Raw genomic sequence first — 26,195 nt, 5'->3', positions numbered from 1 at the left:
TTGATACCGTTAACGTATGCCTTCAGGCTCTATTGATCGTTATTTTCAAATTGGAAATGAAGAGAACATTTGCCTTGCAACATGCCACCTACGGATCCCTCAGAGAGTTGTTGCAAGGGTTCTTTAACGCGCAGAGTATAGCAGTCTAAGTACGCGAGGCATCGGGTTTAACATCCTCGTTTCGAGTGGACATGGCAAAGCTAGGTGGACTCCCCACTTTTACAAATGTTTAGATGCCAGACGGTAAAAAACTAGAGTAGACCATATTGATATCCCAATAAATCCGTTTGCTTTTTTTCATATCTTTTAAGAATTAAACGGGTGCAAGTGTTAATTTCTAAAAAGATTTCAACTATAATTGTCAATGATTAACGATATCAAAGGTCATAAGTGATTTCAAATAAATCGAATTTTGAGAGGTGTTAATATAACGGAATGCATATTGTCTGTTTTCATGTGATTAAAATTTCACAAGCCTCTTAACATTTTGCTGCAGATGAATACCAATGTTTTAAGCAGAAAATATGAAATAAAATATTATAGCCTCTGGTGAATATATACAAAATTTCGTTTCAGAGCAGTAAAAACGTTTGCTGGACTGCTGACAGAAACATGGGGGGTGGTTCTAGTAAAAAGGTAAGTCCTTTTTTCATTTCTTGCTTTTGATTTAAAATGTATCTTCATCGAACAGCGATGCTGAGAGATGATTGATTGACTGCATGAATTAAAAAAAAAACCAGCTTCGGAATTAGTCATATTTGAAGTATCATCGATAGGCCAACTAAAAGATGCATCTATAAGATACAAAACATGGTAAATAAGTAAAAAAAATACTTTAAAAAAACAGAGTAGTGCAAAACATCGTAAATTATGGATAAAAAATTTAACAGTTGTTTAATATATTAATGTACGCTAAAGATAAATGTTAATATTTTTCTTTGAATGATGATTAAGCAAGGTTACACCAACCATCTTAAAAAGATACAGATCTGAGTCTGCAAAACCAGTTGTTTCTGTGGAGAAGACTGATGAGCACTCAAATGCAAACAAGTCACAAGGTGTGCAGAACAATGAAAAAGACATAGTTATTTCAAATTACACGAATGGAGACGACAGTAAATCGGTAACGAATGGAGACGACAGTAAATCGGTTACGAATGGAGACGACAGTAAATCGGTAACGAATGGAGACGACAGTAAATCGTTAACGAATGGAAACGACAGTAAATCGGTAAAAAATCCTACACCGGACGTACAGAACAATGATAATAAGAACACAGTTGATGATCCAGGTGAGTATCTGGGACCCATATTCTGCATAGATGACTTCAATGTCAATACGCATGCTATATTCCTGTTATCGTAAAATATCAGCCACGAGCCACAATTTGAACCTTTTTGGCGAGTGAGAGAAGCGAACAAGCAAACAAGCTTCACATTGTGTGGAGCGACTGATATTTTACGATATCTACGTAGAAAACCCGATAATCTGTTAATCTTTCTATTACTTGTCTTTTCCCCCTTCCTTAGACAGTTTTACGCTTGACGACTCCTCACATTGTGACTTCGCTGATAACTTCGTCTCAGATATTGTGACATCGCTGATAATGCTTGTTCACGTCTGAAAGCCGTCATATGTGATAAGTACGGAGAGACTGAGCAGCGTGATATAGGCGAAGGGGAAAACAATAAGTTTATTCACACCACATTTAATTGGAGAAAATAAAGTAGTCCGAAACCCTTTAAAAACTACGGCTCATTGGTCAGATACTCAAACATCTTCACTCTTCGGTCTGAAGTCTTAATTAGTCCAATAGTTCACTTTTCCAACTGGGTAGCATCTGTAAAATAAGGAAGCCCACTTTATGTGGTCATCCGGTATCAAAATTACTAACAAAAGTTGTATGGTGACCTATAGATGATAACCTCTATGTCCTTTAGTTACTGGTGGAAAGTTGTCTCATTGGCTATCTTAATTAATACATCTTCTTAAATGTATAGAGTAGGTCACCTGGACATAAAGAATAAAGAATGACATATGTTTGATACGACTCCTTGTTAAACTAGGCGAAGTATATAATTATTTAATTTTCAAATAAAAACAACATTAAACTAAATCAATTATCTGAAAATAGATTCGTATTTTGATAAAGAAATGCCTAATAAATAGTTGATTACTCAATTGCAATGAACACTTTCTTCATTATTAACACAATAATTCTAATGTTTAACTTGATGATTTATACAAAATGATTCATGGCTTATGGATTACTTAATTAAACGTTATGCTGACCGTACTTTCGAACATTTTCATAAAAAAAAATCGGGGGGAAGGGGGCACTTCAATAATTTTTGGTAGGGATGAGCAGCTGAAACATCAAGTAACCCACCCTTTTCATACATTTTGAATAACAGAATAACAGTAAAATATACCCTTTCATATATTTGTTTACAAAAAAATCGATCCATCATGATAACGCTATTTCATTTGACCATTAACACCCATGTCAATTACCATCTCAGGCATTGTAATCAACTACCGAAATTCCCGACCACAATTCAATGCATTCTCTCTCTTGTTCTTTCGAGAGTCAATTCGAATTCAGATTTTTTTTGCCTTTATTGGCATCATGTGCATGCCATTCTTTTTACCGACCTGAAATTGAGTGCACAAGTTTTTCATTCTTAATTTGTTTCGAGATCGAGTAAAAGTACGTTTTTGATTGTTTTATATTGAAAACTAAGTTTTTTCCGATTGAACATTCCTGAAACGCAATATTTATATGTATTAGTACTTAAAGTAAATGATCCGTGAGCAGTTACATAACTGACTACGTTTCCGGGCGCAGTAATATGCAGTTTCTTTTCTACTCATGATTTAAATTTAAATATCGACCCTATTCGCAATTGCAAAACCGGCTGTTTTTCCACATTTTTACTAAGTTTTTCCATTGATAATTGCGCAAAACTTTTTAAGGCGTGGCAAATTTCATATGCTTAGATTGTTTTGATCCGTTTGTCAAACTATTTTATGCACCTGGGAATTTTGTAAACGGCATATGCCAAATTAATGATCGTATATTTACCGGCTTTACTTTTGGACTCAGGGCTCCTTTGATCAATGGTTGTTAGTTCTGGGCTCCATTAGTGTAAACATATTTTATTTTTTATAGTCTTTTAAACAACAGCAGAAAACTTTGAACATGTTGAATTTATCAGAGTTTCACCAAACTGCTAAAAAAATTTCCCTGAATTCTGTGGCGAAAAAAGGTGTCCTGATGATATATTAATAGGGATTGCAACACTTATTTATGGAAATAATGGTAAATCATAGTATTTTATATTTTATACAGGTAAAAGTGTTTTGACATCACTGATAATTGTTTTGCTGGTGATATTTGATATGAAATTATTTCATGACTCGTGATAAAAGAATTAATCTTGTACTTGTTCTATAAGGAAAGCACGTTCACGCGTGCATAATTCTTAGTATACGGCAAATGCCTTTGGCGCTTTGATTTTATAGAAGCGAAAGAAGTTTTATTGTATAGATTTTAAGCAAGTTGATGTATCAGCAGGGCATCATGAATCAATTAATATTATAGATAACTGGACCGATGTCCAGTTTTTACAGAATCCCTGGTGTATATATACATGCATATGAACATGAACCTGTACCGAAGAGGAAATGTAACCCATGTACATTTTTATTGTCCCCCGAGCGACGCGTTGCGGGGTGCATAGAAATACCGGGCGTCCGTCTAACCGTTCGTTCGTTCTTCCATCTGTCCGTCCGGTCTTGATAGCGGTCTCACGTGTACAATTCTTTCCAGATTTTTATGAAACTTATATCATAGGTTTATATCAACAATGTCTCGGATAAGTTCGAAAATCAATGCCGATAAACTTTTTTTAAAAGAGCTATGCCCCTTGGAAATATTAGTTATATGGAAAATGTCATTGTTTTTTTTTTAACAAAATGTCATTGTTAGCGCTCTCATGTGGACAAATCTTGTCAGATTTTTATCAAATTTATATCAAGAGTTTATTAAACCAATGTCTCAGACAAGTTTGAAAATCAGTGCCGATCAAATATTTTTAAAAGAGGTATGCCCCTTGGAAATATTTATTGTATGGAAAATTGCATTGTAAGCGCTCTCATGTTTTATCAAATTTATATAAGAGGATTATATAAGCAATGTCTCGGACAAGTTCGAAAATCAGTGCCAATAAAATATATTAAAATATATTAAAAATTATACCCCTTGGAAATATTATTTATATTGAAAATCGCATTGTATTTGCTCTCAAGCCTTCATTTCTCTAAGATGTTTGTAAAAAGTTTTAAAGAACAAATAAAAGATTTTTTTTTAGTTATTGCCCTTATAGATAAAATATGTGCAACGCGGGGGACATTGGAACTCTGTTCTTTTATTCTCCACAGATCTGAAGGGAAATTGTATCACTAGCTCTTATTACTATCGGCAAATACGTTATTATGTGCTTCCTATTTTCTTTGATATATTTTTTTAATTTTATCTTTAAAAAAAGAAAGAATATAAAGGTTGAATTGTGACTGTTCCGAATACACGATTAATGTACGTAGATGCACCAATTTCACTTAAACGAACCGTGCACATAATATAGATATAGGAAAGGGTACGATAAGGGTTATTTTACTGCCCCTTGATTCAGAAAATGAAAAGGTAGTATAAATCTATCAAAAAGCATCCTTCATATGCATGTCATGTATCAAAATATATATTTTTACATGAATGTGTGTCTTATATATTTATTCTAGAGCTTCACATTTTATGCATTCAATGCAAACATTTAAAAAGAATGCAAAACAAAGTCCATTCTTTACTTTTTTTTATCTTTAGAAACAATGCCTTACTCAAAAAGATAATTTAGTAAATTAAATCAATACAACAATGTTAATGTGGTTTAAATTGTGTAATATCCAATTTTGCTAAAATAACGTGTAAAATTGCCAATTTATGACAATGTTTTATGACGTCTTATATGAAGTGACATCGAAATTGAGATTTATGTTATATTACATGTATAGAATACCCAGAATAACCCACCATTATATTCTTATTGCAATAAAACATAGTAAAATTATTTTTTAAAGAACTGCATTTTAAACTTCCTCGTGTCAGATAATACCTGTTATCATACCTTCTTATTTTAAGGTCATCTTGACCTTAAAACAGTCCATTTTAAAGTGAACCGGTGTTGAACGTCATTCAATATTGCCTTCTTCCGCCCTTAAGATGGAAAAGATTGAAGCTGCAGCAACAGTTTGATCCCTTAAACTCCTAAGTATCATTCACAAATGATCTAGTTATGAATCTGCTTTATTCCATGAAGTTATTCATCAACACAAAAGAAACAGAATTCAAAAGTTATTTTTAAATCAATGTTTACATGATACATTACAGGGATAACAGGAATCACAAAAAAAAACCGAATCGTACAACAGAAAATTTAAAATACCGACTCCTCCAAAAAAGGCATGCAAGTCTTAGATGCATGATTTTTTAAAATTTTTATTAGTTGTTATTGGCTTTGCACTAGCTGTACTGCGAGTCCTCTCAGATCTGTACTTAGTGTGTTTGTTGTGGGGATGTATAAGTACCCTGCCACGTCTACTCTGTGTTTTGTAAGATGTATTTCTGCTTTTTATCGATCTGATGAGTTAAGCCCTTTTCAACTGATTTGTATAGTCTGATCTTATGTTGTACTGTTACACCACTGTCTCAGGTAAGGGGAGGGTTGGCACGCCTTCAAACTAGTTTAAGCTGCCACATTCTGTATGTGCCTGTCCCAAGAAAGGAGCCTGTAATTCAGTTGTTGTCATTTGTTGCTTTATATCATATTTGTTTTTCGTTCAATATTTTGTACATAAAGCAGGCCGTAAGTTTTCACATTTGAATTGTTTTACATTAGTCATTTCAGGGACTTTTATAGCTGAATTTGCAGTATGGGTTTTACTGATTGTTGAAGGCCGTACGGTGACCTATATTTGTAATTTCTGTGTTATTTGTTCTCTTGTGGAGAGTTTTCTCATTGGCAATCATACCACATCTTCTTATTTTCATAAACAAGGACAAATACTATAACTACACGGTCAGATAACCTGACTTACAATGTATCATAAAACTAAAACACACTACAAAATCCGCACAGTTCATGCAATTACCAACAGAATGACATCTAATTTGAGCACAGAATTAAAAAAAACGATTTTAAATCTGTAGCGTTTATTTTGATTCATATACGCTTTTTGTTTGTTTTTGTAAGATTTGTTTGACTACTGTGGAATCATTTATTTTCGTGGGTACCAATTTTCGTGGATTGAGGAAAACTTGCATTTTCGTGGATATTTGATTTCGTGGTTTTGCCAAAGTTTGCATATAACTTTTTAGAAAATTTGTAATTCGTTGAACGCTTAATTTTGTTTTTGAATCTTTGTCCCATGAAAGTGACATATGGAAGAAAAACTTTGAAGAGACCGTTGCATCTATAGTTGTCCGTTGTGATTTCAAAAATATACCGTTGTCCAGCTGTTCCATTTAAGAAGTTTCTTCGCGTATTTTATTTGTTGATGAATTTAGGTCTGAAATCGAATGCATAAGACATACACATCGACTGAAAATTAAATGCATGTCGACAGACATAAATCACTCAGCGCAATGCTCATTGAACACAAAACACAACTAAAACTGAAAAATTGGTTGTTGAATTCATAAAATAAATCCGATTGCATACTATGTAATATATACTGAACCATGAAAATAATATTTTATATTTTTCGTTACGATTTACCAAACATATTTATAGGGTGTCCGACAAATGCAGTGACAGATTAGTGTGGTCTACGTATATTTGGGTGACCCCTTTTAAAACCATACATGAATTTGATGAACAAACTATTGTTATCTATTTATTTTTCATAAACTTTGCCAAAAGTGACACATAGAGACAAACTTTGGAAAGACCGTTGCATCTATAATTGTCCGCTAAGATTCGAGTCTACCATTGTTCACCTGTTCCATAAATGTCTAATTGTTGAAGAATTAAGGTGCGGAATCAAACGCATAAGACTTACACATCGACTGAAAATTAAATGTGTTGTTGAATTCTGAAAATAAATCATATTGCATATTATTTATATACTGAACCATGAAGAAAAACATTCTAAATTTGCCGTCATGATTTTCCACAATATTAGGGTGTCGGACCAATGTGGTGACGAAGTAATTTGGTTGTCGTTGGTTCATGGCTGTCATATGTTTTTCGTAAATTGTTTTGTTATTATTTAGGATGTTAGTTTTCTCAATTTAATTTTTTCATATTTTTCAAGTCGGGGCCTTTTATAGACGACTATATGTTTTTTTTTCTCATTGTTGAAGGCCGTACGGTTGCCTTTAATTGCTTACATCCATTTCGTTTGAACTTTGGTGGATAGTTGTCGCATTGGCAATCATTCCATATCTCCTTATTTTTATATAGACATAAATCACTCATCGAATACACAAAAAAACAATAAAATTAAAAAATGGGTATAAAAAGGAATAAGATTGCATACTATTTATATTTTATATATTGAACCATGAATAAAATACTATATTTTCTGTCACGATTTTCCACAATATTCGGGTGTCGGACCAATGTGGTGACTAATGAATGTGGTCTGCGAATATTGGGGTCGACCCCCTTTGAAACCATACAAGGCATGCACAAATTGTAAGTTTGCTTTTTGTTTTTTTTGGTAAATTTTCCAAAAGATGTTCTATTAATGTCACGCAAGTAGCTTTCTCTGTTTATTTCATTTGTGGTAGAATTTAAGTCTGGGATCAAATGCATAAGACCTACACATCATCCGCTGAAAATTAAATGTAGACAGACATAAATCACTCATTGAACACAAATAAAAATAATAAAATTGAAAAAATCGGTTGTTGAATTCTGAAAATAAGGCCTGTTGTATATAAACTGAACCAAGAAAAATAACATTGAATTTCTAAATTTTTTCCTTCACGATTTTCCACAATATTAGGTGTCGGACCAATGTGGTGACGAATTAATGTGGTCTGCGAATAAATGGGCAACCCCTTTTAAAACCATACATTCAAACATATGTTATCTTTTACAGAACTTATCAAGACGATTTATTGTCGGTGCATTTCCAAATGGCCTTGTAGTTGCTTCGGAAAACTTGATTTTAATGTCAATGCATATCATGGAGGTTGCACAGCTCTATGTTTTGTGTCATGTGCATACAGTGGTAAAGGGGAGGCATCAAATACGGAACTAAGGCTTATACGATCTGGATTTGACTGTAACCATGTTGAAGTCAAATCTATTGCTAAAATGCATGCTGGTGATTTTGGAGCTAATAACTCACAATGTGTCGATGAAGACGGAATGTTTATTGCAGATTGCATGTTTGGAACAAATGATATTATGCTGTTAACAAACGTTTCTCGTTATGGAAACCTTAGAAATGGCGTTTTTATGGAAATGGAAGAGGGGGAGATCAAATTACACTTCCGGTAAATGTAAATGGAGGACAAGACGAACGTGCATGTGGATTGTCACTTGTCTTATGCAGTGGAAAGAATGAAAAAACATTCACAAGTGCATTATACTTAATAAGATTAGGTATGAGAGGTAACAACTTCCAGGCAAACGTCCTGTCAGGAGAAGACATATTTAAGTTTGGGGTGAAGGACGATGGACAACTGACAGTATCTGGACCAAATGGTAGTCATTTTGCATTATTTCATAACAGAAATAATTTAATATCACATCCGGGTTATACGTTCGTAAGTCAGAGTCAATATACTGAAGGAACTGAAGGAGGCATGTTGATGGAAAACCTAACAGGGCATGCTACATTGATAATTCTATGTTCCAGTAGTAACGGCACTGAGGATTCTACAGCATCTACGGTATACCATTTATCTGTCGACGATGGAAATATTATATCAACCAAAGAGCTATCTGGTTGTCATGGATCTTCTTATAAAAAGTCGGATGTATGGACATTTGAAATTGTTGCTGGACAACTTCTAGTGACCGGGCCTATCGGTCCTTGCAAATATGGTGTACTAACAAACATCAAGGCTCAAAAGGGAGATCTGTTACGGTCAATTAAACAAGACAACTGTTTAGCTACAGGAAATCAGACTAAAACAAAAGGAAACGTGCAAATGACATTAGACAATATTAATGGAAATGTCAACAAAGCATTGGATATATGCATTATGATGAATCACAAGATAATTCGAACCATTCCCGTGAATGAACTAGACAAGAAAGCCGATCAGTATACATTTTCTTACCAATGGAAAGAAGACGAAAAGGTGGTTGGATATCACATGATTAGAGTGTTTGCAATAAGAAAACATGTGAAATGTAAGTACTGTCAACAATGCAGTCACATATCATAGGTTTATATCAACAATGTCTCGGATAAGTTCGAAAATCAATGCCGATAAACTTTTTTTAAAAGAGCTATGCCCCTTGGAAATATTAGTTATATGGAAAATGTCATTGTTTTTTTTTTAACAAAATGTCATTGTTAGCGCTCTCATGTGGACAAATCTTGTCAGATTTTTATCAAATTTATATCAAGAGTTTATTAAACCAATGTCTCAGACAAGTTTGAAAATCAGTGCCGATCAAATATTTTTAAAAGAGGTATGCCCCTTGGAAATATTTATTGTATGGAAAATTGCATTGTAAGCGCTCTCATGTTTTATCAAATTTATATAAGAGGATTATATAAGCAATGTCTCGGACAAGTTCGAAAATCAGTGCCAATAAAATATATTAAAATATATTAAAAATTATACCCCTTGGAAATATTATTTATATTGAAAATCGCATTGTATTTGCTCTCAAGCCTTCATTTCTCTAAGATGTTTGTAAAAAGTTTTAAAGAACAAATAAAAGATTTTTTTTTAGTTATTGCCCTTATAGATAAAATATGTGCAACGCGGGGGACATTGGAACTCTGTTCTTTTATTCTCCACAGATCTGAAGGGAAATTGTATCACTAGCTCTTATTACTATCGGCAAATACGTTATTATGTGCTTCCTATTTTCTTTGATATATTTTTTTAATTTTATCTTTAAAAAAAGAAAGAATATAAAGGTTGAATTGTGACTGTTCCGAATACACGATTAATGTACGTAGATGCACCAATTTCACTTAAACGAACCGTGCACATAATATAGATATAGGAAAGGGTACGATAAGGGTTATTTTACTGCCCCTTGATTCAGAAAATGAAAAGGTAGTATAAATCTATCAAAAAGCATCCTTCATATGCATGTCATGTATCAAAATATATATTTTTACATGAATGTGTGTCTTATATATTTATTCTAGAGCTTCACATTTTATGCATTCAATGCAAACATTTAAAAAGAATGCAAAACAAAGTCCATTCTTTACTTTTTTTTATCTTTAGAAACAATGCCTTACTCAAAAAGATAATTTAGTAAATTAAATCAATACAACAATGTTAATGTGGTTTAAATTGTGTAATATCCAATTTTGCTAAAATAACGTGTAAAATTGCCAATTTATGACAATGTTTTATGACGTCTTATATGAAGTGACATCGAAATTGAGATTTATGTTATATTACATGTATAGAATACCCAGAATAACCCACCATTATATTCTTATTGCAATAAAACATAGTAAAATTATTTTTTAAAGAACTGCATTTTAAACTTCCTCGTGTCAGATAATACCTGTTATCATACCTTCTTATTTTAAGGTCATCTTGACCTTAAAACAGTCCATTTTAAAGTGAACCGGTGTTGAACGTCATTCAATATTGCCTTCTTCCGCCCTTAAGATGGAAAAGATTGAAGCTGCAGCAACAGTTTGATCCCTTAAACTCCTAAGTATCATTCACAAATGATCTAGTTATGAATCTGCTTTATTCCATGAAGTTATTCATCAACACAAAAGAAACAGAATTCAAAAGTTATTTTTAAATCAATGTTTACATGATACATTACAGGGATAACAGGAATCACAAAAAAAAAACCGAATCGTACAACAGAAAATTTAAAATACCGACTCCTCCAAAAAAGGCATGCAAGTCTTAGATGCATGATTTTTTAAAATTTTTATTAGTTGTTATTGGCTTTGCACTAGCTGTACTGCGAGTCCTCTCAGATCTGTACTTAGTGTGTTTGTTGTGGGGATGTATAAGTACCCTGCCACGTCTACTCTGTGTTTTGTAAGATGTATTTCTGCTTTTTATCGATCTGATGAGTTAAGCCCTTTTCAACTGATTTGTATAGTCTGATCTTATGTTGTACTGTTACACCACTGTCTCAGGTAAGGGGAGGGTTGGCACGCCTTCAAACTAGTTTAAGCTGCCACATTCTGTATGTGCCTGTCCCAAGAAAGGAGCCTGTAATTCAGTTGTTGTCATTTGTTGCTTTATATCATATTTGTTTTTCGTTCAATATTTTGTACATAAAGCAGGCCGTAAGTTTTCACATTTGAATTGTTTTACATTAGTCATTTCAGGGACTTTTATAGCTGAATTTGCAGTATGGGTTTTACTCATTGTTGAAGGCCGTACGGTGACCTATATTTGTAATTTCTGTGTTATTTGTTCTCTTGTGGAGAGTTTTCTCATTGGCAATCATACCACATCTTCTTATTTTCATAAACAAGGACAAATACTATAACTACACGGTCAGATAACCTGACTTACAATGTATCATAAAACTAAAACACACTACAAAATCCGCACAGTTCATGCAATTACCAACAGAATGACATCTAATTTGAGCACAGAATTAAAAAAAACGATTTTAAATCTGTAGCGTTTATTTTGATTCATATACGCTTTTTGTTTGTTTTTGTAAGATTTGTTTGACTACTGTGGAATCATTTATTTTCGTGGGTACCAATTTTCGTGGATTGAGGAAAACTTGCATTTTCGTGGATATTTGATTTCGTGGTTTTGCCAAAGTCTGCATATAACTTTTTAGAAAATTTGTAATTCGTTGAACGCTTAATTTTGTTTTTGAATCTTTGTCCCATGAAAGTGACATATGGAAGAAAAACTTTGAAGAGACCGTTGCATCTATAGTTGTCCGTTGTGATTTCAAAAATATACCGTTGTCCAGCTGTTCCATTTAAGAAGTTTCTTCGCGTATTTTATTTGTTGATGAATTTAGGTCTGAAATCGAATGCATAAGACATACACATCGACTGAAAATTAAATGCATGTCGACAGACATAAATCACTCAGCGCAATGCTCATTGAACACAAAACACAACTAAAACTGAAAAATTGGTTGTTGAATTCATAAAATAAATCCGATTGCATACTATGTAATATATACTGAACCATGAAAATAATATTTTATATTTTTCGTTACGATTTACCAAACATATTTATAGGGTGTCCGACAAATGCAGTGACAGATTAGTGTGGTCTACGTATATTTGGGTGACCCCTTTTAAAACCATACATGAATTTGATGAACAAACTATTGTTATCTATTTATTTTTCATAAACTTTGCCAAAAGTGACACATAGAGACAAACTTTGGAAAGACCGTTGCATCTATAATTGTCCGCTAAGATTCGAGTCTACCATTGTTCACCTGTTCCATAAATGTCTAATTGTTGAAGAATTAAGGTGCGGAATCAAACGCATAAGACTTACACATCGACTGAAAATTAAATGTGTTGTTGAATTCTGAAAATAAATCATATTGCATATTATTTATATACTGAACCATGAAGAAAAACATTCTAAATTTGCCGTCATGATTTTCCACAATATTAGGGTGTCGGACCAATGTGGTGACGAAGTAATTTGGTTGTCGTTGGTTCATGGCTGTCATATGTTTTTCGTAAATTGTTTTGTTATTATTTAGGATGTTAGTTTTCTCAATTTAATTTTTTCATATTTTTCAAGTCGGGGCCTTTTATAGACGACTATATGTTTTTTTTTCTCATTGTTGAAGGCCGTACGGTTGCCTTTAATTGCTTACATCCATTTCGTTTGAACTTTGGTGGATAGTTGTCGCATTGGCAATCATTCCATATCTCCTTATTTTTATATAGACATAAATCACTCATCGAATACACAAAAAAACAATAAAATTAAAAAATGGGTATAAAAAGGAATAAGATTGCATACTATTTATATTTTATATATTGAACCATGAATAAAATACTATATTTTCTGTCACGATTTTCCACAATATTCGGGTGTCGGACCAATGTGGTGACTAATGAATGTGGTCTGCGAATATTGGGGTCGACCCCCTTTGAAACCATACAAGGCATGCACAAATTGTAAGTTTGCTTTTTGTTTTTTTTGGTAAATTTTCCAAAAGATGTTCTATTAATGTCACGCAAGTAGCTTTCTCTGTTTATTTCATTTGTGGTAGAATTTAAGTCTGGGATCAAATGCATAAGACCTACACATCATCCGCTGAAAATTAAATGTAGACAGACATAAATCACTCATTGAACACAAATAAAAATAATAAAATTGAAAAAATCGGTTGTTGAATTCTGAAAATAAGGCCTGTTGTATATAAACTGAACCAAGAAAAATAACATTGAATTTCTAAATTTTTTCCTTCACGATTTTCCACAATATTAGGTGTCGGACCAATGTGGTGACGAATTAATGTGGTCTGCGAATAAATGGGCAACCCCTTTTAAAACCATACATTCAAACATATGTTATCTTTTACAGAACTTATCAAGACGATTTATTGTCGGTGCATTTCCAAATGGCCTTGTAGTTGCTTCGGAAAACTTGATTTTAATGTCAATGCATATCATGGAGGTTGCACAGCTCTATGTTTTGTGTCATGTGCATACAGTGGTAAAGGGGAGGCATCAAATACGGAACTAAGGCTTATACGATCTGGATTTGACTGTAACCATGTTGAAGTCAAATCTATTGCTAAAATGCATGCTGGTGATTTTGGAGCTAATAACTCACAATGTGTCGATGAAGACGGAATGTTTATTGCAGATTGCATGTTTGGAACAAATGATATTATGCTGTTAACAAACGTTTCTCGTTATGGAAACCTTAGAAATGGCGTTTTTATGGAAATGGAAGAGGGGGAGATCAAATTACACTTCCGGTAAATGTAAATGGAGGACAAGACGAACGTGCATGTGGATTGTCACTTGTCTTATGCAGTGGAAAGAATGAAAAAACATTCACAAGTGCATTATACTTAATAAGATTAGGTATGAGAGGTAACAACTTCCAGGCAAACGTCCTGTCAGGAGAAGACATATTTAAGTTTGGGGTGAAGGACGATGGACAACTGACAGTATCTGGACCAAATGGTAGTCATTTTGCATTATTTCATAACAGAAATAATTTAATATCACATCCGGGTTATACGTTCGTAAGTCAGAGTCAATATACTGAAGGAACTGAAGGAGGCATGTTGATGGAAAACCTAACAGGGCATGCTACATTGATAATTCTATGTTCCAGTAGTAACGGCACTGAGGATTCTACAGCATCTACGGTATACCATTTATCTGTCGACGATGGAAATATTATATCAACCAAAGAGCTATCTGGTTGTCATGGATCTTCTTATAAAAAGTCGGATGTATGGACATTTGAAATTGTTGCTGGACAACTTCTAGTGACCGGGCCTATCGGTCCTTGCAAATATGGTGTACTAACAAACATCAAGGCTCAAAAGGGAGATCTGTTACGGTCAATTAAACAAGACAACTGTTTAGCTACAGGAAATCAGACTAAAACAAAAGGAAACGTGCAAATGACATTAGACAATATTAATGGAAATGTCAACAAAGCATTGGATATATGCATTATGATGAATCACAAGATAATTCGAACCATTCCCGTGAATGAACTAGACAAGAAAGCCGATCAGTATACATTTTCTTACCAATGGAAAGAAGACGAAAAGGTGGTTGGATATCACATGATTAGAGTGTTTGCAATAAGAAAACATGTGAAATGTAAGTACTGTCAACAATGCAGTCACATATCCAATTTGTTTCTAAATGAAAATTACATAATGCCAAGAAATTGAATATTACGTACATGTATACGACTTCTTAGCACTACTGTAATTGTATCTACCTACTTGTAAATTGAAATAAAAATAGAAAAAAAAATAACACGCTCGAGAGATAAATGTATGATCAATGAAATAAGATACATTTTATTCGTTCCTGGTGAGAGACCAATCTTTATGCAGTATTATTGAGACAAGTGTATACATGTATTTAAAAGGCAACATCTGTTCATCTTTTATTCGGAGGCATAGTTTTTTTCTGTCTATGAAACAAGTGTTTTCATATTTATAAAAATAAAGCTGCATTTCTTTTCTCAATAACACGCAGACATTTTTATTTTTATTTTCAATGGAAAAAAACCTGTTTTATTCACTTTTCTTCTAGAACAAATTATGTGTTTCGAGAAATTCAGAATCAAACTATTTATTTAAAAGACACTTAATGTTCCGTTTTTAATTTGCGTGAATGCACAGCATACAATACATGTAATACAAATGATATTATGCTCATACAGTAAAGACACCATTGTTTCGTCATCTTTTTAGCTGGTGAAGACATATACATTGAACTATCTGGATCACCATGTCCTTTAACTAGACAGAAACCAGGAGTTATATACGCCCTTAATTGTGGAGGATCCGCATACCAAGACCTCGATGACATTGTATATTCTAGCGAGCATAAACAGTTTGCTAACTTCAGTTATGACTTTCTTTGTGGTAAGTATACTTTTGATAACAAGAATTAATATCACATATTAAATTATTCTTTCTCTGTGTATTCATTGTATTTAATTCATTTATTTACGGGTGAGTTGGTAAGGTAAATTTATTTTATTGTTATTTCTAAAAAAACGCAAAAAAAGGAAGAATTAAACAAGTCATATATAGCTCTTCAACCGCTTTGGTTCTTATATATCATTGACTTTTAAATATTCGGCTTTTGCGTTCTTGATGAAGGTAAATCCAGAAAAGCGCTTCGGACCCATGCAATTTATAAAGAAATGTTTTTCGTCTTTTAAACAAATACTACGTTTACGTGTACATCTTGTCAAACTGAAAGTATTAGAAGTTTCTGTTTCAAAGAATACTACACAAAAAAAACCCAATATGATTTCATTTAACATTGGTAAGGAGCTTACTTTTAAACTGAGACTTATAGAACGTTATAGTAGTCTCAGTTTTAAATTATTAGAGTAAATGCAGTTTTTGATTTTACATTAGATTGAATTTTAAAAATTTTAAGGTAATGTTACCAACAAAACTCTGTTTCTTTGCAAGGATACCAAACTCCTGGTTTGTATAGGAATAGAGGGAGGTCACTGGTGCATTAGATTTGAGATTTGTAAAGATCAAATTATTTTAAATGTTGTTGTCTTTCGCCATTTAGACAGTGGTAAACGTCGCAGACATAACTTTTATGTCATAAAACATACTCTAATTTTAAGTTGAACCTGTAAATACAATGATTAGATTACTCTTATATAAATACTCAATGCAAAAATACTTATAACAAAAATTAGATTTACAAGAGTATGAAATATTACAGGAGTGAGAAGTAAAGCAATCGGAGAAGTTAAAACGCAGGCAAACCTACCTGCCTCACTGTTAAAGTCACATGACGGCTTTCTGTACGTGATTAACAGGACAACGTTTACTCAAGATGAACATGATCAACGATTTCATTACGAGGTAAGGATTTTTAATGTGTACATGTATATCACCACTTACAACTCCAAGAAGTTATTATTTCAGTGAGAAATAAATTTCAGTTTCAATTAGTGAACTATTATGTTGAGTGTGTTTTCCCTAATTTTATCCTTCCTCAGCACCTCGATGGTCTTGTGATAGCGTGTTTGTCTTCGAGTGCACGAGTCGTTGGTTCAACTACTGGCCTGGTTAGACAAAGACTTGAAAACTGTAAATGGTTTATTTTTGCCATAACGACAGAATACATCAAGCTTAATTACACATGTACAGTTTCAAGTATGTTCCCTAAAATATTTCCTTTAAAGTCTTTTCAATTACATCAACTCTACAAAACGCAAACATAAAAAATTATATAACTATAATTTATTTTAACAGTTATGCAATATTTAAATCACCTAGGACAGATTGTAATGACTACCATTTTTTATATATATATATTCTTTTTGTGTAGGGGATAAATATTTAACCATATGTTGTTCTATTCTTATACAATATTTTATATATTCAGTACTACCTTTCACAGAAGGTTTTTCTCTTGAATTCATACAGCTATAAATATAATATTTTAAAATCAACATTATATGTTGAACTATTTATATGGGTCAAAAATTTCTCTAATACCAAAAATTACATCCCTTGCATCAATCTGTTTAAGGGTAATTCCACATTTTAATAATAAGTTTTGAAGTGCAATCCAAATATTTTTACTGTTATAAACATTCCCAAATGATTTGCAATAAGCTTTCTTTGGTTTCAGTGCAAAAAGTACACATTTCTATTTCTGTTAAAACACATTTATAAAGAAAAGAGTTTGTACCTATAATTCTATGTAATAACTTGAACTGTTTGGTATTATTAGCTCTTTGTAGTATGTTTCTTATTTTCAAATATGTTGGCCTCTAGCAACATTGAATATACTTGAATTGTCAAAATGCACATCTGGTGCAGTGATATTGGTACCTTTAAACGTTCACTTTCACTCTCATGGCTATGGATAAGTACTTTTTGTAGGTAAATAATACGTGTATACTCTGTGACTCAGTTGAATTATTATCAAGAAACGCTATGTATTTCATACATGAGGGAAGTGTTAGTGTATGTTTTGGACCTTTAAAATTTTTAACTTATTTTATTCAAGCGTCATTGATGAGTCTTTTTTTTGACGATAAGCGCGTCTGTGGTACAAAATTTTAAGCCTGGTATTTCTTTTTAGTTCATTGTTATTTCTTTGAAAGTAGCCAGAAGGCCGGGTTATAACGGGGGACACATGTTATTTTATCAACTCTCTAAATACAAATCAAATAAAAAATATCTCTTTTTTGCGTTCCGGTTTCTAACTTATAATAATTATTAATTTGCACTTAATAAAGGAACTTTCAAGACTGGTTAAGGATGAACTTACGCATAGGCATACAATTGAACCCTTTTGAAGGATAATTTACTCTACCTGTTTAAGAAATACATTATACGGATGCCACCATAATTTGGTTAACCGTTTTGGAATATCTTTTTCTCAGATGACAACAGACATGTTCCACTTGTTCTAACCACAACCCCGTTCTCCTTTTCTCAATCGTCGTATTACCGCATGTGACACAGAACTGGATTTGTAATCACATAAGCAACAAGACGGGTGCATCAGTTGGAGTGGGAACTACTTACCCTTCCGGAGCGCTTTTTTTCACTCCCTTTGCTTTTGTTGGGTTCATGCTGTTCAGTCGTAAGTTTCCTTTGTAATGTTTTGTTACTATTGTTATCTAAAATGTGTACGTGTTAATACCAATATAAATTATTTTATAAACTCCAACTAGACATATTTGAGCTGTTTTCTGCTCTTTGGTCGGGTTGTTGTTTCTTTGACACTTCCCCGTTTCCATTCTCAATTTTATATACATTTTGTAGTGCATAAAACTAACCATTCTCACTAAATTCATATATTGTTTGTAATTGTTTCACTCGATAGGTAATTATGTAGCATAACAAACAGGACATTTCACTTTTTTGCCCAAATCAATTGTTGTCTGTTTTTGGCTTTACGAGATTTATACCCATTAGTATGTATTTTCAGATAAAAGACCTACCAAATGGGGAGTTCACACTACGTTTACACTTGACAATTATTCCCAAAGAGATGAAACTAAATGGTAAAGCAATTGGTGAAATTCTTCAAAAGGTAAGTTCCCTTTTCATGTTTTTTGAGACCATTTTATATTTAAAAGTGAATGTTTTTTTTTTCTTATTTTGTTTATTTTCAATTAAAAGACGTTGAAAGTCGAAATTACTAATGACAGGAAATAAGTCTTTCATTATTCCGAATAATTTTATTTCAGTTAATTTTTATTGGTTATAGTGTATCATGTGAAAACATAAAATAACACTTTATAATAATGTGCGCGTCTGGTGTGCTTTACTGGATTAATCTCATCAGGAATGCTCAAACAACAGCATATAAAAATCAGGATTGATAAATACTTACACAAAACATACTTAAGATTTAAATGTCCGAAAGACACTGAAAAATAATTGCACAATCCCTATAAGGTCAACTTTGCGTAATGGAGTTGGATAGTACTTTCTAAAATAATTCAAAATTTATTAACGAGCACTTAGTAAAAATATGTTGTAAAAAAATGAAGAAGATGCAGTTCGTAATAAGGTTTCAATCTTCAATATTTTGATTTCATTTCTCGTTCACAGAAAATCTTAAGTACACAGACGCCAAGTGATCTGAAAGGACCTACGTGTTACTGTGTTGATATCGATGTTCAAATAGAAAACAACAGCTTAGAATTATACAGCAAAAGTAGAGATGTATATAAGCATGCAGGTAAGATAATCATATTAAAACATTTAGGAAACAGATCTCATAATACTAAAGTGCATACATTTTTTCGATACATGTATTTCCACTACTGTCGAAAGGTTTATATCTGATATTTTAAGATATTGAAGGAACACAATGTATTTTATAGATAGCATAGGCGCCTTTGCACTACTTGACAAAACGTATAAGGATGAAGTTATCTCTGAGACTATATTAAAAGAAGAAGAAACAGAGAAACAGAAACTTGCTGACCAAGTTTTACCAATTGATACAGTGACAAGTAGAAAAGAAATGACTGTAGTTGGCTGGTCCCCTAATCTGCTGCAGAATGCAAGTGGAGAGGTATGTCTTATTAATGCATTTGTAGCCATTATTGCTATTTTGACTTTGCAACATTTTACACGCAAGGAGATCCGTACTATAATTGACAACGTGATCGCTTGAAATACCAGGTTGTGATGTAATAATCAATTTTCGGTTGAGACATTAAATATTTCTTGTGTGATTTGTCGGTTTATAATGTCCTTTAATGACAGCCAAGTAGCTAACTTTTGGATTAGCTTATAATATTTTGTGGAGTAGGCTTATCTCGCCCCTTACAAAACAATCTGAGAAAAACAAATTAGTGTTTTGAGGTAGGCTGATGTTTTTACAATATTGTTATCACATGATCATAGATTGTAATAGAAAAAATGAACACGATCGGTCTCGAGGCAAATTTTGAGGAAGGAATTCAATTCATTTGAAGACTTTTCATTTGAAAAACAATTTATGTTATTTTCTCTTTTTATCAAAAATAGTTTACAAATGCAGAATTTTTTTTTGATCGAATCACACATTTTATAACTTAGCCGTATAAGAGGAGATAACTCAGAATATGAATATATCAAAATGAATGTAAAGTATTTTTTCTATTTTGTGTTATAGAAATAAAATAAATATTCTATAAAATTATTTTATAAGATCTATCTTCTGATATGTTTTTTTTTCAAAATTCGGTCATTAAATACTAGCTTTTCCCCTGTATAATCCTTATAAAATGTAATAATTGTTCATAACCTGTAGATTGTAGACAAGCTCGATGAACATTTTGCGGTATAAACTACATTTTGTCATAGTATGAAAATTATGTCATTTTTGTTTGTGTACACCTCCATACTGTAAATTATCAACACATGAAATATGCAATACAAACGAAGGAGATTAAAAAAACACAAGGCATATTTTTTATAACTCACAAGTCTGTATAACTGTAGTATATTCAAAATGTCTTCCAACTTTAGTTTTCTCATTCTTATACGCCTGTCATTGACATTTCGTAAACATATGATATAACGATGTAAGTCTGTTCAGACGTCAGATGAAAAATAGTTTTTGTTTTGATTACATTTTATGAATCTGAAATGGTATCAGTGAATGAAGAGGGGGTAGACAGCTAAAAAAGGATGTGGGAAAAGGGGTGTTGGAGGTGGGTGAAGAGAAGAGGTGGTGGGTGGTGGGAGGCAAGGGGTTGGGAGGTGGGAGAAAGAGGGGTGGGAGATTGGAGAGAAGAATGTGGGAGAAAAAAAACAGAGCCGAGTTTGTATGGCCATATATCCTCTCAGAAGATTTTCGTTAATTGTTCATTGTTTTTGCATTAATCAGGCCATTGATTTTCTTGTTGAATTGTTTCACATTTTGTTATGTTGGGACCTTTTTAAATAGCCGATTATACGATATTACATTACTTCAACATAGTCACTGGAGTAGGAGCTGTGGGCAAAGGGAGCAGTTGCCTCCCAACACTGAACACGAATGAGGACAGTGAATAACTCCTAGAGTATAGAAACACTTTTTAAATTTTTTGCCCGTCACTCTCACAAGCCTCCCCTGCCCCTGCCCACACTTTTGAGTTCACTCTTACGCCGCTGATTGTAGTTGCTTTCATCCACGTCATTTGGAATCTGGTTGATAGCTGTCGCATTGCCAATCATGCCACATCTTCTTATGTTTATAAATAATACCAAACAAGTACTCGACAGACTACTTAACTCTGAAATATGAGAGTCCTTTTTTAAATGAAAAAAAATTAAAGTTTAGACATCTTTGCATAAAAAAAAGTATACAAGATTTATATCAACTACATTATATGGACGGTCAACTAGTCTACACAATTATAGCACTTGTTAAGAAGTTGACCGTTATGCGAATGACGTATTCGCACTCCTAACACTATTTCGACATAACAAAACACATAATGTTTTACTATGAAACACATGGAATGGAGTATTATAAATCAATTATATGTGAAGGTACATATTCCGTAGTCTCCTTAATAAATTTTCCAGTTACCAAATGGGATACTACAGTCTGTCGATACCTATATGTTGGTATTGCACAAGGTCGTGTTTCTCTCTGACTGTTAATGACGTCTTAACACTAAATCCATTTGATGTTGGATGTGTACTGATTGATATTTACGTCTTAGATACATGATTTTTTTTTGTTATTGACTTTGAAATAGCTGTCAGTAACTGCGAGTACTCTCGATCTGTATGTTGCGTCTTGTATAAATACCCTATCAAATCCGGTCTGTGTTTTTATTATATGTTTTCTGATTTGTATCGATCCGATGAGTTAAGCCCTTTTCAACTGATTTTTATAGTTTGTTTTTATTTGGTGCTGTAACACCAATGTACCTGGTTAGGGCGAGGGTTTAGCGCTCACAAACATGTTTAACCCCGCCACATTCTTTATGTGCCTGTCTCAAGTCAGGAGCCTGTAGTTCAGTGGTTGGTGTTGGTTCATGTCTGTCATATTTGATATATTTGTTTTTCTTCGTAAATTTTTTTGTTATTTACTAGACCGTTAGTTTTTTCAATTGGACTGTTTCAAATTTTTCAACGTCAGGGCCTTTTAAAGCCGACTATACAGTATGGGGTTTTCTTATTGTTGAAGGCCATACGGTTGCCTATCATTGCTAACATCCACTTCATTTGAACTTCGGAGGATAGACGTATCATTGGGAATCATACCACATCTGCTTATTTTTATACCTCTACTTACTAAAGTGCAAATATTGGTGCTAGCAATTTGTGTACCTACAAGACTACTACTTGTACATTTCATAGGTACAATTAAGCAGTGGGAGAAAAACTGATGCTACAGGACGGGAGCTGGGAGATTCGGGGGTATGAGGTGGGAGTTGGGAGACTGGGGTGCGGGAGGTGGGAGAGAGTACCCCGCTGTCCATCCCCTCAATAAGTGAAAGACGCTTACTTAGATTATAATATATGTGTGTTTGAAGGTACATTTTAACATATCGTGCGCTAGCTCGGGTATGTTGGAATCTATTTACTTCAACGTTCAAAGTTTATGATATTGTTGTGATTGGTAAAAGTAAGCTTTTATTCGATTTTGATATTCTTGTTCGTATGGGACTTTTTATGTACGATTTAAGTTATGTTTTCGTGCAATTAGTCGATTATCCGCAAAAGGACTTACTAAAAACTTTACAGTATTGTAGGGATTTGGCAAAAGTTTTCTAATTTGTTTTGCTAGAATTAAGGCAATTTGTCACTTGTAGCGCACTTAAGCTAGTTTTCTTTAAACAATACACGTTAAATCGTATACGTTCACGCCTCGTGTACGGAAGGTTGCATTTTCGATTCACGACCTGTTTCAAACCAAAGTCTTAAACGTTGGTATTTGCTTATTCTCTCCTTAGCACGCAATGCTTTGAAGTTAGAGCATAGAATGATCGGCTCGGAGTCAAAATTATGGTTATGGATCCCAATAAAATGACATGCCATCCTGTGGACTGTTACCTTGTGAACTAGCATGTTAATATCCGGATTAGTGTGGCGTCTATTTACAAAGCAGGGTTCATATTTGTAATACATTAACATGTTCTCGTTATGGTGTGAACGTGATATTTACAACCGGACGTGAAATACAAGTCCACCATCTTAATAAAATATCTGCAAAAAATATATGAAATCCAAATTGGTACCAAACTGTGAACTTGTTAAATGAAACATGAAACTCTTTTACGCTTGTCGGTTAAAATAGACAGACCATGACGTGTAAAACTAAATCTTAATTCCGAACAATCTAGGACAAGCTATTTGTTTTCAAACTTAATAAGTTTTATTTTAATGATTGCAAGTAATATTTGACACCACTAGAAAACTGTTCCTTTGGCTCCATTATACGGTGTTTATATATCCAATTCAAACTCGTTCGTTATGCCCGTGTGTGTAGTGATATCATAGATTTTTGACGAACGTAATCAATGAATCACTGGTAAATTATTAAGTCAGGGATTTTGTTATCATAAATTACTTAAAACATTTACTAAAATCTTCCATAGATACAAAGATTTGATTAGTAAATTTGGCTGTACCTAAATTTTATGGTAATATTGTACTAAAAGCGCGGAAATCATTACGCGATCCGTGTAAACTTATTAGTAAAGGTTATCTTATTAATGTTGTAATAAGATCTTTGAATATTGTTTACATTGGCACTAACATCGATTTTGTCATCAACAAATTAAAACATAACTAAATTGTTATTCTTTTCAAATGGTTTTTGGGATGTAGAAATACACATCCACGTTAATGTTCTTTTTAGAAATTGCTTTATCTATATATAACATGATACCACTTTATTATAAGGTTATATCCTAACAATCCTACTGCCTGTCGATACTTTAATTTTGGCATTGCACAAGTCATGTCTTCTTTGAATGTCCATGGCGTTAAAACACTAAATCCCTGGGATGTGTTTTAATTGATTTAAGTCTCTGATGCATGATTTTTTTATTGTTAATAGTTTTTGGCTTTTATCTAGCTTTCAGTAACTGCGAGTACTTTCAAATCGTACTTTCGTGTTAATTTGCCCTGTTGACACAATTTGTAATGCATTTCTGTAATTTAATGTTTACTTATTTAGTGTCATATCTAGTCTCATTTTTTTTTAAATATGTACCACCTTTGATAAGTATTTAGTATGATGATACATTTTCACTTCTGTACTCGTACTCTGAACAACAAATTTATTAATTTTGTAAAAAATGTTTACCTCCGTTCTCCTTACAAAAAAAATATTATATTTAAATCTACCTGTAACGTCTATGTTAAATAGGCACATAAGTTTTAACATTGTATTGATATTGTGTCATAGATCAAACTTATTTGTTCAGTGTATATTTACTTGTTTTTGTTTAAATGTCTTTTTGATCGAGTTAATTTCAATTGATATTTTATACTTTGTCTTTTAATGTTGTAATGTTACACTACTGTCTCAGGTTAGAGTGAAGGTTGGCGCCTGTTAAAACGTTTAAACTGTCTGCATTTTTATGCACCTGTCCTTAGTCAGGAGCCTGTTGTTCAGCGGTTGTCGTTTGTTGGTGTGGTTCATAGGTGTTTCACGTTTCTCGTTTTTTATATAGATTAGACCGTTGGTTTTCCTGTTTGAATTGTTTTACATTAGTCATTTTTGGGCCCTTTATAGCTTGCTGTTCGGTGGGAGCCAAGGCTCTGTGTTGCAGGCTGTACTTTGACCTATAGTTGTTAACTTTTTATACATTGTGACTTGGATGGAGAGTTGTCTCATTGGCACTCATACCGCATCTTCTTATTTATAAAGTATGTTTAAAACACTTACATTTTGGCAATATGACGACCTGCAAATGTTAAAGGGTGCACACGACGACCAAAAACATAGGCCAAAGTAAAGTGGAGTTACATGTAGGCCAAATTGTAATTTATGATTGGTCTATCAAATCAAAATGAATTAACAAAACTTCCGTATTCTAAAGTTTCAATCATTCTACGTGATTTATAAAACCTGGACTCCCTCACATGTATTGCTACCCATATTGAATAGTCAATAGATGCCTAAATCACCTATTTGTAATGCACTAATATACACTTGCTTTTCAAATTAACGATCACGTTGTTATATTTGTTTTAAAATTTTTGAACAGAATGGAGACATGAAGCACTGGAACACACAAGGTAATATGAAAGTATCAGATAGAGGAGGGTTTAGTACTGAAGCCAGCTTTGTGACTGGACACATTTGGTGTTCAAAGTACCAAGAAGTAAACCTATTGGAAAATTTCAGTGCAGAGTATCTTGATACAGCACCAGACATACAGGTAGGATTATTATTTTTATAATCTAGTTAACATAAAGGTATTAAGTATGTATATTTGTAGCACATGTAAAACACTTTTTAATGATTACTTCTGAAAAAAACTACCGTATACATATAAAAAACTAACTTACATTTCATTTTTTCCAAACTACCTTACACCTCGGAAAAAATGCCTTTTACCTCAAAAAAAAACTACCTCTAAAAATTTCCTTAGACCCTTAAAAATAAACACACTGAAAACTAACACACAAGTTCCGTCGCTCATTGATAAGTAGGTCTAAAAGGCGCGATACCTAAGTAAAGTGAGAATTAAGTCAAAAGTCTATTGAAAATACCGATAAAGACCAATAAAAATTTATTTTAACTTAAAGTCTATTCAATCAATCAAATAAAACCACAAAAGAAAGACATCATTCTTTAT

General features: G+C 33.0%; 1 protein-coding gene across 7 annotated transcripts in view; it reads left to right on the top strand.

Annotated features, from left to right (window-relative positions):
• The first annotated feature begins 961 nt into the window (after positions 1-961).
• Positions 962-26,195, top strand: part of LOC127703261 (TPR repeat-containing protein DDB_G0287407-like) — a 172,176-nt gene continuing 146,942 nt past the window's right edge. For 4 of the 7 annotated variants that reach the window (XM_052207775.1, XM_052207778.1, XM_052207779.1 and 1 more), the window contains exons 1-8: positions 962-1,292; positions 13,773-15,037; positions 15,643-15,816; positions 16,646-16,788; positions 18,875-18,979; positions 19,504-19,633; positions 19,779-19,972; positions 25,602-25,775. In XM_052207775.1, coding sequence (XP_052063735.1) covers positions 14,284-15,037; positions 15,643-15,816; positions 16,646-16,788; positions 18,875-18,979; positions 19,504-19,633; positions 19,779-19,972; positions 25,602-25,775 — 1,674 coding nt within the window. In that variant the 5' untranslated portion in view covers positions 962-1,292; positions 13,773-14,283. Of the gene's footprint in view, positions 1,293-8,164; positions 9,430-13,772; positions 15,038-15,642; positions 15,817-16,645; positions 16,789-18,874; positions 18,980-19,503; positions 19,634-19,778; positions 19,973-25,601; positions 25,776-26,195 lie in introns of all 7 variants that reach the window. The other 3 variants (XM_052207776.1, XM_052207777.1, XM_052207774.1) reach the window with 3 other exon arrangements.

This window comes from Mytilus californianus, unplaced genomic scaffold (genome assembly GCF_021869535.1).
Source record: "Mytilus californianus isolate M0D057914Y unplaced genomic scaffold, xbMytCali1.0.p SCAF_5, whole genome shotgun sequence".
NCBI classification, from domain to species: domain Eukaryota; kingdom Metazoa; phylum Mollusca; class Bivalvia; order Mytilida; family Mytilidae; genus Mytilus; species Mytilus californianus.
Note: the sequence above shows the minus strand (reverse complement) of the source record. Positions and strands in the feature narration are given on the sequence as shown.